Source organism: Coptis chinensis, chromosome 6 (assembly GCF_015680905.1).
Source record: "Coptis chinensis isolate HL-2020 chromosome 6, ASM1568090v1, whole genome shotgun sequence".
Lineage (NCBI taxonomy): Eukaryota > Viridiplantae > Streptophyta > Magnoliopsida > Ranunculales > Ranunculaceae > Coptis > Coptis chinensis.
Genome location: NC_141461.1, coordinates 47517390 through 47530627, shown reverse-complemented (window position 1 = coordinate 47530627; position 13238 = coordinate 47517390). Strand labels below are relative to the sequence as shown.

At 44.0% G+C, this 13238-nt stretch overlaps 1 protein-coding gene across 1 annotated transcript; it reads left to right on the top strand.

The window, feature by feature from the left end:
• Window positions 1–9795: 9795 nt before the first annotated feature.
• Window positions 9796–12899, top strand: LOC147493309 (uncharacterized). The gene is made up of 3 exons (XM_086567813.1): window positions 9796–11042; window positions 11112–12084; window positions 12333–12899. The coding sequence occupies exons 1-3, from the start codon at window positions 9796–9798 to the stop codon at window positions 12897–12899; spliced, it is 2787 nt and encodes a 928-aa protein (XP_086423939.1).
• The last annotated feature ends 339 nt before the right edge of the window (window positions 12900–13238 follow it).

Here is a 13238-nt window from a genome sequence, read left to right as displayed (position 1 = left end):
AACCTTTACATAATGTCTCAAGTCCGTGTCCTTTTTCCATGTGGTCGATGGATATCGTGGGACCACTGCCCATGGCTAGCGACAAAAAGAGGTATATGTTGGCGGCCATGGACTATTTCAGCAAATGGATAGAAGTCGTACCATTGCAACAGGCGAAGGAGACGCAGGTGATTAAATTTCTATGGGAGAACATCATATGTCAGTTTGGGCTGCCATATGCAATCATTGTGGACAATGGGACACAGTTCACAGGAGCAAAGGTGACTGAATTTCTGCAGGCATACAAGGTGAAAAAGGGTTCTCTGCCCCCTACAACCCCAAAGGCAACGGACAGGTAGAATCTTCTAACAAAATGATAATGAACAACCTGAAAAGGAAGTTGGAAGACAAGAAGGGCGCATGGGCAGACGAGTTAAACCATGTTCTGTGGGCTTATCAAACCACACCTCGGACAACCACCAAGGAGACCCCATTTGCCTTAGCATACGGCGTCGAGCACATGATTCCTTCAGAGATGGTGGCAGCTACTATGAGAACCAAGGCCATGGAAGAGGGATCGAATTGGTGCATCTTGGCAGGGGATTTGAATTTGGTAGAGGAGAGAAGAGACTCAGCTCGCATTTGATTGGAAGAATATCACAAGCGACTACAGAGGCAATACAACAAGCGGGTCATGCCGCGATAGTTCAAGATAGGTGAGTTAGTGCTCCGCTGGGTTACTCCAAGCACAAAGAAAGAAAAGGATGGGAAGTTGGGTCCAAATTGGGAAGGGTCGTACATCGTGGTGGAAATAGGAGGGTCTGGTACTTACAAGCCACGCACAATGGAGGACAAATTGATAGAAAAGCCTTGGAATGTAAGAATGTTGAAATGTTTTTACAATTGAATGTAATGAAGTTACAAAACAATATAATGAAGATCTAGCGCAGAGGACGGTGTTTGTAAATGTATAAAATCGCAACACTTTTGTGAAAGAAAATTTGTTTGTTATGTATGATGTCTAAACAAGAATTTGAGTCGCGGAGAAGAGAAGCAAGAGACACAGGGGGCAAGGAGAGTGACCCCATCAGCCTCCCACACTTATCGGAGGGAATGACAGTGGATGGGATAAGCGCTGCACTGACGCTAGAGCTGGAGAGAACCTAGAACAAGATGAGTTGTTCTAGCAGGCTTCATAGCTTGATTGTGCCCGCGGAGTGGGATGAGCCCTCCACGGATCACCAATGCAAATGACACATGGGGCAAGGAGAGTGATCCCAACAGGCTTCCATGCCTATCAGAGGGAGAGGCAGTAGAGGGGATGAGCCATTCGTTGATGCTAGAGTTGGAGCGAGCCTGGAACAAGATGAGTTGTTCCAGCAGGCTTCATGGCCTGATCGAGCCCGCGGGGTGGGATGAGCCCTTCGAGGATCAGAGATACAAAAGACACATGGGGCAAAGAGAGTGACCCCATTAGTCTCCCACGTCTATCAGAGGGAGAGGCAACAAAGGGAACGAGCCCTTTCACTGATGCTAAAGCTGGAGTGGGCCTAGAACAAGATAAGTTGTTCCATTAGGCTGCACGACCTAATCGAGCCAGCGGAGTGGGATGAGCCCTCCACAGATTAGAGAGGTAAACGACACATGGGGCAAGGGGAGTGATCCCAATAGGTTTCCATGCCTATCAGAGGGAGAGGCAACGGAGGGGATGAGCCCTTCGCTGACCCTAGAGCTGGAGAAAGCTTGGAACAAGATGAGTTGTTCCAGCAGACTGTATGGCCTGATCAAGCCTGGGGAGTTGGATGAGCCCTCCACAGATCAGAGATTCTAGGGACACATAGGGCAAAGAGAGTGACCCCATCAGGCGTCCACGCCTATCAGAGGGATGGGCAGCAGAGGGGATGAGCCTTGCGCTAACCCTAGAGCTGAAATAAGCCTGGAACAAGGGGAGTTGTTCTGACAGGTCTCTTGGTCTGGCAAAGTCCCTCGGATCAGAGATACAATAGACACATGGGGCAAAGAAATTTGCCTTCATAGAACGCCGCCTAACTGGGCAGGCCGCGCGCTTAGCTGAGGCGGCGGAGTGCCTTAATGAATTATAGAAAGCTTCAGGGGGAAAATTTCAGGAGTGTGCTAAGGAGAAGGCTAAGGACTGACTAGAGATATGGAAAGTTACATGAGGGTATACTTCGCAAGTTAGGTAATTAGATAAAGCTTAAAGGTAGAAAGATAACATGCACATTAAGCGAAATTGAACATCATAGTCATCAAACATGGAGCAAGACAAATCTCAAGTTTGTAATAGTGTGTTAATAGAAAAGATGTCTAGGGCATTCCCTAGGTGGACTCATCTACATTCATCTCATCAGTAGCCCCCTCAGCGGTTACCGCGGTGGGCTCATCAGTGACTGCCACTAGGGAGAGATTTTCTTCATGTTCTTCCGACACAAGGTGCTCAGGGATGACCTCAGTGGCCGAGACGCCTTCCTTTGTGACCTCAGGGGTGGCAGGCTTTTCAAGGAGAAGTCGGCCTTCCTGGGCAAGTCGTGAAAGCTCTTCCTGGATCTTCTTGACCACCCTCTTGTCGGCCAAGGCCTTGAAGCGGTCGCGAAGAACAGTCATGTCTGCTTGGTGCTGTTGTGACAGTTTGGCTGTAGCCGCCTGATGGTTCTAACTAAGGACATCCACGGCCTCCTTGTACTATTGGGTAAGGGCGTCAAAGTTGAGCTGGTGTTGTTGGAGGAGCACTTCCTTTTGATGGCTCAGGCGCTCATTGACTGAATCAATGTATTGTTCGTGAGATGACTCCGCGGACCTGAGCTCATCATGTGCCTTGACTTTAGCCAAATTGGCAGCTTCTAGATCTGCCTGGAGACCGACATTGGCAGCTCTTAAGCCGACAGGGCCATTAAGTTATTGCTCTAGGGCTGTCACCTTGTTTTTGGTGCCGAAAAGGTCGCAGATCATAAAGGAGATGTCCAGGCTCACCTGAGATTACAGAAGAAGATGACTTAAAAAAAATAAATAAATAAAAAAAGGGAGAGAGAATTATACCCTTTCCCAATTGGTATACAACGAAGTACGATGCTGGTCAAAAGAACCTCTGTCCGCATATGCTATGTCCTTGGGCAACTGAGAGTTATAAAACAAGGAGGAGGCTACGGGAGCGTTGTCTAGAGTGGAATCCGCTGTATTCACCCTATGGTTACGCACTTTAAAAATCGGACAAAAGTCCTCTGCCGCGGCAAGTTCGGAGGTTGGGGCAGTGGTTGGTACTGGTTCTTTGCTAGACCGGCGTGTGTGGGGGGAGGAGACAGCAGAATGAGGGGGTGAAGAGGTAGGGGCTTGTTCCGCAGATAGGAGGCCCGCTGAGTGGTGGGGGTAGGGTCTTCAAATGCAGTAGTCCACTGCCTCTTGGAGGCAGGCTGGTCAACATGAGCTTGCACTTCACTAGAGGGAACTTCCATCACCTCATCCTCATCAGAGTCACTATCGAACAACTTTTGTTTGTGGACGTCCATATCAGCGGAAGGGGACGGAGTGGGGAGAAGTGTATTGATCGTCCCAGGTGAAGATAGAGCGGTATGATGGGACGTGTTCCGGGGCAGAAGAGTGTGGAGGATCGGGAGATTCAAGGGAGACGGGGGAGTGGGAGGAAGTTTGGAGATGCTGGAGGCGTGAGGTATGGGAGCTAGGGTTATACCTTGGAGGAGGGGATGCTCTGGGCTTCCGCTCCTTGGGACGGGGAGGACGGTAAAAGGGTGCGGATAGACCGCCGATGTGTTGCAGATTAGGGATGGGCAATAAGGGAGTAGCGGTGGTGGGATGGATGCGCAGACAGTCGGCTTGAGCAGGACCAAGGTTGCGGAGTCTTTGTAAAATGGGACACGAGATGCCGGAATAGATTCCGGATTTGGAGTTTGGCCGCCAACCTGCAAAACAAAAAGAAATCACAGCTCAGTGATAATAGGGGAAACACATCAAGAGAGAGGAGAAGAGACAAAACACTCACCACTGGTTATGAAGGCGAGATGGTTAAAAGCTAAATTAAAAGGACTGTCTGCAGACAGAAATTGACCCGACACGTACAAAGGGTAATGGTGCCACACTTTATCTGAGGTGGTGATACGGAGTATAAAGGATTGCTTCTGAGGGCGTACACAAAAGGACTGGTACCCCACACCGACATCTTTGGTACTTTTCTTGAGGTAGTATTGAGAGAAGATATCATGGCTCGTAATCTTAGGTTCTCCAATCTTATTATACGAGTTTGCGCATACATGATTTTCCAGAAATTCCCTATGCCTTGGCAAGGGGGCATGTTGAAGTGATTACACACCTCAACGTCAAGAACAGTGAGGGGAAGTCAAAGACCGATGACAATTTGGCCTACCTTGATGACAAGACATCTCGGTCGGTGGGGAACCAGGTGAGGATAATTGGTGATAGAAGGCACATGTTCTAGACCTACATAAGCCGAAATCCCGTAAGCAACCCTAATTGCATTCAAATTACGACACTGAGATGGAGGCGGCAGTAAGGAACCCTGGTGACTAGAGTTGGATGGGGCCGCAACAGGGGCAAGAGGGGGTGGAAACGCTACCCTATCAGACTGAGAAGAGGAAGGTCCACCGGATTCGAGCCCGACATGGGGAACGGGGAGAAATAGTCGCAAGAATTTGAATCTATTCAAATACACAGTGTCAACTACAGAACAAAGGTAATAGAGAATGTACCTATGAAAAGGAAGAGAGGAATGACAAGCCCAAGGGGAGTGCTGGAAGGGCAGAAAATGCGTCGGAGAAAGAGAGGACAAGCATACGAGTCGGAGATTGTTCAAAGGGGACGAGTGTGCAGAGCAAAAAGAGGGTGAAGGAAGTTGGCGAAAACAGAAGTGAGAAAAGAAGAGAGCGATGTAATTTAAATAGGGGAAGGGCAAAAGGGTAATTACAAGAGGTGTTAAAATCAAAGATTAGGGTCAGTGATCCAGCCAAAAGGTGATGTGTGGAAGCTCGAGGTACTAGGGGCGGCCAAAAATGCACATGATGATTGCCATCACATCACACGCAAACCAATGAAAGAAACATTAATGACACAAAGAATGAAGCAGCGGGAGTTCTTGACCCCGGGTCCATCAACGGAACCGCGGAGTTGAGAACGAGCATTTGTAGTGGCCCAATGAAGAGATGTGGACTAGGTCAACAGGATAAGGAATAGGAGGTAACATAATAGGGGAAGGCGAGGAGCATTGGATCGTGGCCGTGAAAACCTAAATCACGGATGTGGCAGGGTACGACAGCAAGAGGGACCGAAGGATGGAAGGACAGATGGACGAGCCAGATGAAGTGGAGAAAGGATATTATAGTAAACTAATAAGGAGAAGGGGACTAAGTCAACTGTGAGAAGGAAGGGGATGTAGCCTAATATGGGAAGACGGTGAGTATGGGATCATGACCGTGGAATCCTAAACCGCGGACGTGACATAGGTACGGCAGCAAAAGGGACTGAAGGATGGAAGGACAGATGGACGAGCTAGATGAAGAGAGGGATATAAAAAGAAGAAGACGGAGAGAAGAAAGGGAGGCCACACAGTGAGAGGAAGAAAAAGAAGAGGGGGAAAAGAAAGAAGAGAAAGAGAGGTACTAGTTTAGAGAGGGAAAGTTCTTCGGTACTCATTGTATTTCTTATTCTTAGGTTTTAGGTTCATACAATAGTCGTAAACAAAATAGTGACAAAATAGTACGTCGCTGAACATGGAGCGAGACAAATTACGAGTTTGTAACAGTGTCTTAATACAGAAAGATTTCTAGGGCATTCCCAAGATGGGCTCATCAACGATCATCACATCAGTAGCTCATCAGTGGCTACAGTGGTGGTCTCATTAGTGGCTACTGCTTTGGAGGGATTTCTTCTATCACAGGGTGTTCTGGAATAACATCAGTGGCCAACACTTCTTCCCTTGCGACCTTGGGGATTTGACCACCGGGGTGGCAGGCCTTTCGGGGAGAAGCTGACCTTCCTGTGTGAGCCGTGCATGTTCCTCTTGGATCTTCTTGGCCACCCTCTTGTCGGCCAGGAGCTTGAAGCGGTCGCGAAGTACAATCATGTTCATTTGGTGCTGCTGCAACTGTTTGGCGGTGATAAAACATTAATTTATATGTTTATTGGTTTTTATTCTTTTACTTAAGTCCAAAGTCCATAGTCCGAAGTCCGAAGACCAAAGTTTAAAGTTACCTTACTCATAGGTCGAGTAAGGGATCGTCCAAACTGATATGAGTCCAAAACTATAGTTATAACCCCTTAACAATCATACTTTTAGACCAATTATGCAAGTAATAAATAAGAGTTAGTGCTGATTACATGTTTTTATGTATTTTAGGCAGTAAAGTCAATTATGTGTAGAAATGTGCCACTTTGGTGAGATAAAGGAGCTAGGGTTGGTTGCTAAGAAGTTCTGCGATAAAATCCAAGATTCAGGAGACAAAGCCTTTGTAAGCCGATCAAAAGCTGAAAAGTCAACACGGGCAGAAACAGTGCACAAGTCAGCAGAACTTCCGAAGACCATATCTTTGGACTCAGGCCTCGGATTTGGGCCTACCTTAAGTCAAAACGATCGGATCGGAAAGTGCTTTCTAATGGTCTAAGTCTTGACCCAATCAAAGGGGCAGAAGTGGACGAAAAGTCTGCTGAGGTCAAACCCAACTAAAACGGGCTCTGTGGACTGAAGAAATTAGGCTTTGGGCTCGATTTTCCGGCCCAAAACATGGCTCCTCAGCCCATGCACGAAATTGTGGATCTGGTCTCCTCCTTTACATAAAAACAAGACTTAGCTCTTCAGAAAAGGGAGTTAGATAGCTTAGAATAGAAAGTAGCCATTAGAATAGCTTGTAGATCTAGTTTTTGAATTTCATTGAATAATTAATTAGTTTCATTCCTTGTTTTAGATTAAGTATTTGAATCATTGTTCTTCATTAATTACATAAATAAAATAGTAGTTCTTGTTCATTTCGATTTTGTCATTTAAATTTGTTTAGATCTACTTTCAATTATTGTTTGTTATTCATTTCCTAGTTATTAATTTGTATTTCAATTCTTGAGTAGTTAAATTAGTAAAGTTCAAATCTTTATATTATGTCTAGTTTTAATTCAATTGGAAATGATAGTTTGATGAATCAAGGCTAAACCTCCATTAGAGGGGTTTGATGAAAACTTGATTGTGTAGTATATAATCGTTGTAAGAATCTATTCCACTCTAGAAGGTCGTTGATTTGCCATGAGAATGGGTCGACGACCTCACATTCTAGTTATGAATTGGTAGAAATACCAGGTATAATTATGGAGTAGAATGACCAATTATTACCGTAAGAACATAAGAATTGGTTTACAACAAATCTATGCTAGTTTATTAAGTTGGATTCAAGGAGGAATCAAAATCCCCTAATTCTTTATCTAGATTCAACTCTTAGCATTCTGTCATTCAGTTATTTGTATTTTGTTGTTTGAATTCACATCGTAGTATTAAATTCCCTTCGTAAATCTCTCATTGACCTTGGATAGACCATCAATTATAGAAAACTTGAATGCTAAAGGACTAGGAGTGGAACGAATCTTCTATTCCAACTCTACGTCAATAGATTCGAGAGTAGAAAACAAATATCATTGATAAGTCTAGTATAAGTAGAAGTTTATAGTTTTACTTTCATTTAGAGTTCATCGCTTTATTTGTGAGTAAGACTATTCTTTTACGGGTTATCAAATGGCGCCGCTACCATCTTAGTACTCTTTAGTATTGTTTTCTTTAGAATTGATAGTTTTTCAAAGTCCTATAACCCACCCACCCTTGTTTGATTTTCACTGTGGTTGTCCGTTTCAGCTTCACAATTCTCCTTAAAAAATTACTCGGAGCGCAATCCGCGCCCTCGGCAAGCCAAATTGGAGCGCACCCTGCGCCCAAATGCCTGGAACTCCACCTTTTGGCTGAGCGCGACCTGCGCCCTACCAAGGCTAACTTGGAGCGCGACCTGCGCCCACATGCCTGGAATTCCAGTTTTTGCTTGAGAGCGGCCTGCGCCCTGTGCAATGCTAACTTGAGCTCGACCGCGCCCTCTACTGAAACAACCCGATTTCCACAGGTTTGTTTCAACCTTCCATTTCTTCAAGATTTTTAGTGTTCTAACTTGTTATATACACTGAGTACGTGTAAACAAAATGATATTCATAAGCGAAGCAAGGAGGCTTTCAGGTACTCTTTTCTTCCACACCTCGCATCTTCTATTAGAGGTTCATACTAGCATATCAGAGAAAAAAAGGGAGTGTCTCCACAGAGAAAAAAAAAAGAGTTTTATTGAGAGAGGAAAAGGAAGGTTTTTCTGATAGATAGCTGATAGTCAGAGCCTTTATAATGCAAGATATACAAATGGGGACTGAAAAAGGTTTTGACTATTTTAAAGTCTTCTCCCTCAAGTCTTTCTTTGTTTTTGAGGGTTTTATTTCCTTTTTTGTTTTCTTTGAACTCCTTGACCGAGCTGTTGCCGCCTTTTCCCCTCTTCTCTTGTATCTTAGAAGAGAAAGCCTTGCTCTTTCTCTACATGCTCCTTTAATTCTCTCCTAAAAATGTCGAACCTTCCTTCGTCTTCCACCTCCACCCCCAGCACATCTCTAGTTTCACCTAGCCTCTGTACTAGAGGCTCATGGAGTCGCTGTTCAGAGGAGGCTCCAGTAGTTCACATACTTCTCTGAGAAGTTTCGAAACACATCTAGTGGATGGTATAGCTGAGATACCGGCTAGTATTCTGGAGAAGAGTGTCTCCAACTCGGAGTGACTATGTTGTGGGTTTTTTTGTAGAAATAAGGCTGTCTTTTCCGCTGGTTAAATCCACTCTTTCAAAAATTTGGAAAGTTAAAGGAAACTACACTATCTCTACAGATAAGGAACTGTTTTACTTCAAGTTTAGTCTTGATGAAGATAGGAAACAAGTATTGGAAGTGGATCCCATTTTCATTGTAGGACAACTGTTTGTGGTACGGCAGTGGACTCGGGAAGTTGAATCTCAGAGGCATAGGATTACAAAGCTACCCATTTAGGTTAAGCTAATGGATCTGCCTAAAGAGTTATGTAGCTAGTTTGATTGGAAAGCCGGTGAGTATGGATGAGGCTACGAGGGCAAGAACGAGGCTAAACTTTGCAAAGATTTATGTTGGGGTTCATATTGATTACACTTATAGGAACTCAATCCCAGTGAAAATGGGGGAAGAAGTAGTGGAGATTATGTTAAAATACCCATGGATGCCTGCATCTTGTACTAGATGCAATATGTTTGGGCATAAGAACTCAAACTGTCCTTCTCGTCCAAAGCAAGTTTGGAGACCAAAAGTTTCAAACTCTGCGAGCGCAGCACGAAGTAAGGAGGCTAGAACTGGACAGGAAGATACCACCACTAATGGAGGATCAAACTATGATGAATGTAAGGATGGTAAGCATATGGAGGGAGGAAATGTGGGCCTTGATATAGTACAATATGTTCCTTCAGCTTTGCCAGAGGGTCAGGCCTTGCAGTGGTTGATACCGGTACCTAACTCTAACCCTCGAGATATTCGGGGACACGAGTATGATGAGTTTAGCCAGGAAAATGGTGAGAATACAAAAGAGGTTTACTTAAGAGAACATAATGCTTTTCAGGTGCTTGCTGATAGTGAGGAAGAGATTGAGGATGATATTTCTAAGGGTATGCTAGTTCAGTATTTTAGTGATCATGTGATGCCTAAGGAAGTGGTAGTGAAAGGCCAAAACTCGTGCTCATAAGAGGGCTGAGGAGAATGCGTTGGTTTGTGAAGCTAACAGAAAAGGTCAGATCAAGGAAGGACAGGTCAGTTAGAAGAAAAAGGGTAGAGCTAAGGGGTCAGGAACCAAAAATGATAAAGTTAGAAATGTTTAAGTTCTGCACTTGGAACATAAGAGGTCTAAATGATCTCAAAAAAGCGGCAGAAATAAATAAGTTTATTTTGAAGAATAAGATTTTTGGTCTATTGGAAACAAAAGTAAATGAGGCAAATAGTGTAGGGATCAGTAGAGTTTGTGCACCCAGCTGGAGCTTTGAAAACAACTATGGGTGCAATCCGAATGGAAGAATTTGGATCTTATGGGATCCAAGTTTAGTGTCAGTGAGCAAGCTACATGAAACATCTCAGTTTATTCATTGTAAGGTGACAGTGCTTAGCAATCAATCCTGGTTCTTCTCTACTCTTATCTATGCAAGTAATGGTAGTCAAGATAGGTTAGGGTTATGGATGGACATAAAACAGCTTCACAGAAGTATCACTACTCCTTGGTGTGTGCTTGGTGATTTTAATAATGTGTTGTACTCTCATGAAAGGATTGGGGAAGTAGTGCAGGCTTGGGAAATAGAACCTTTTGGGGATTGTCTAGCCGACTCAGGGCTGTTTGATCTGAAAGCTTCCGGTTGTTATTATACGTGGACAAATTATGGTATTGGAGCTAATAGAAAGTGGTCAAAGATTGATAGGGCGCTTGTAAATATTGAGTGGATGTGTGCTTTTACTCAGGCGACTACTAAATTCCTCTCTCCAGGTATCTCTGATCACTCTCCCATGTTGGTGCATCTTGTGGACTTGGAAAAGGGCAGAATTCCATTTAGATTTTGTAATTTATGGGCTCTTCACAAGGATTTTAATACGATGGTTCAGAAAGTGTGGGGTACTGAGGTAGTTGGATGCCCAATGCATATATTAGTGTCAAAGCTGAAGTTACTCAAAAATAGATTGCGTGGATGGGCAAGGACGTACATGTCCGATATTCACATCAAAACAGAGGCGGCAAGGGCTGATTTGCATTGTAAACAAAGAGAGCTGAAGTTGAACCCGCTGGATGGCCAGCTATGTGTAAAGGAAAAGGGAGCCAGAGATCGCTTATGTAACTTTATTGAGATGGAGTATATGGAATTGAAAGCGAAGGCAGACAATGACTGGCTCGACTATGCAGATAAAGGAAATGCTTTCTTTCATCAGGCTATCAAGGAAAGGAAGATAAAGGAAATGCTTTCTTAGTAACATGATGAAGCCTCATATGGATTAGTGGATTGAGCTTAATCAGTTGGCCTTTGTCCCTGGTGCAGTATACAAGATAACCTTCTTCTTCCTCATGAGCTCCTCAGAGGATATGCGAAAAAGCATGGACCAAAGAGATGTACTATCAAAGTAGATATTCAGAAAGCTTACGATATTGTCAGTTGGGAATCCATGCTCCTTGTTCTTAAAAAGTTCAAGTTTCCTCCAAAGTTTATCATATGGCTATCTATGTGGTTCACGTCCCCACTCTACTCTATCTTGATCAATGGAAGCCCATATGGATTTTTTGAAGGAAAAAAAGGGTTAAGGCAAGGCGACCCTCTGTCCCCCTATCTCTTTGTGCTGATTATGGAAGTACTGGGTGGTCTGTTAAAGCAAGGTCTCTCCTCCAAAAGTTTTAGCCCTTACTCAAGATGCAAAAGGCTTGTTATAACTCATTTGATTTTTGCAGATGATGTTCTCCTCTTCTGTAAAGGGGAAAAGAAGTCTATCCTAGCGGTCAAAGACTATATTGATCAATTTTCATCTCTCTCAGGGCTCCAGATCAACATTATGAAAACATCTATCCTTACTGGAAGCATGACAAAAGATGACGGATTAGCCCTAGCAGGGTTACTGGGTATTCAGTTAGTTTCTCCCCCTATCAAGTACTTAGTCCTGCCTCTCATAGCTTCAAGAATTAATGCAAAGGATTGTCTTCCACTGATTGAAAGAATCACTGTTAGAATGTCAAATTGGAAGAATAGAGCCTTGTCCTATGCAGGCAGATTGCAGCTCATACAGTCAATTCTTTCGTCTTTTCACATCTATTGGGCTAAGACGTTCATTCTCCCAGTGCGTGTGCTTGACAAGGTGGCTAAGATATGTAACATGTTTTTATGGAGTGGAGTCTCGATGCAAGCAAAAATGCATAAAGCAAGTCATGCAACTCTGAGGCTGCATAAAAATGAAGGTGGGTTAAGCATCATTGATCCTAGAGTGTGGAATAGAGCAGCTTACTGTGGGCTTGTGTTCAAAGTGGTGAGTATAGAAGAGACTTTGTGGAAAAAATGGATGTGGGAATATCACATTGGAAACAAACATTTCTAGTCTATGAAGATTCCCCAGGATTGCTCGTGGGTTTGGCGTAGTATTCTCAAGCATAGAAAGATTGCATGGAAATATATAAAGTGCTTATCGCAAATGGTGATAATACAAGTTTGTGGCATGACCCGTGGATTTCGTCAAAGCTTCTGATCCATAATTCTCAAGCTAGAAATATGCTCCAGGTGCCTGATGATGCAAAGGTGAGTCTCCTTATTACAAATGGCGAATGGAATGGGCTGGTTAATCTCCTTCAAGACAGTGAACTAAAGACGAGTATATTGCAAACCTCTATCAATGTAAATCTTGAGAAGGATGTGGTAGTCTGGAGCCCAGCTAGCAATGGAAAGTTCTCTACCAAATCTGCATATGTGGCTATAAATAATATGAGACAAAGAGTTGCATGGTATAAACTGGTCTGGGGGAAGTATGTTCTACCGAAGCACTCTTTCATTGCGTGGCAGCTCTTTGCAGGGTGCTTGGCTACACAAGATCGGTTAATCCACAGGAAGATTATCACTCAATCTAGGTGCTGCCTCTGTGAAACACAAGCTGAAAACTCTAAGCACCTTTTCTTTGACTGCGACTTCTCCCGAAAGGTATGGTCTGTGGTGAAAACAAGACTAGGGGTAGGCGCTGTAGTGCAAGAGTCAACTCTTGAATGGTATCTTCTCCTGAAAGTTACCCGAGCAAACTCCACTGCCAGTGAGATAATTCGGACACTGACTTGCGCTACGGTATATGGGATCTAGATTGAAAGAAACTGCCAAAAGTTTAAAAGCAAGACCCACATGGATGCAACGATCAGCAGAGATATAGTAAACAGGATGAGAACTTACTTACAAAGGGTGATAAAAGAAGCTGACGATTCTGCGGAAACCAAAAATATGATGAATACTCTTTGGATTGAGCTCTTGGTTAGGCAGAAAAAGCCGATACAAGGACAGTGGGTTAATCCACCAGCTGACACGATAAAGATTAACTCAGATGGAGTTGTAAATGCTGCTGGAGTAGGATATAGGGGAGTGTTGAGAAACCATGAGGGAGCACCTTTGATCGTGTTCATGGGCAATACCAACCTCAGGTCTGTG

What these genes read in the sequence shown, in the direction of transcription:
- LOC147493309 (XM_086567813.1), top strand. Translation starts at nt 9,796, where the DNA reads ATGCGTTGGTTTGTGAAGCTAACAGAAAAGGTCAGATCAAGGAAGGAC. An exon ending in ATAAAGGAAATGCTTTCTTA is followed by an intron (nt 11,043 to 11,111) that starts GTAACATGATGA and finishes TCCCTGGTGCAG; the next exon opens with TATACAAGATAACCTTCTTC. An exon ending in GTGGGCTTGTGTTCAAAGTG is followed by an intron (nt 12,085 to 12,332) that starts GTGAGTATAGAA and finishes AATATGCTCCAG; the next exon opens with GTGCCTGATGATGCAAAGGT.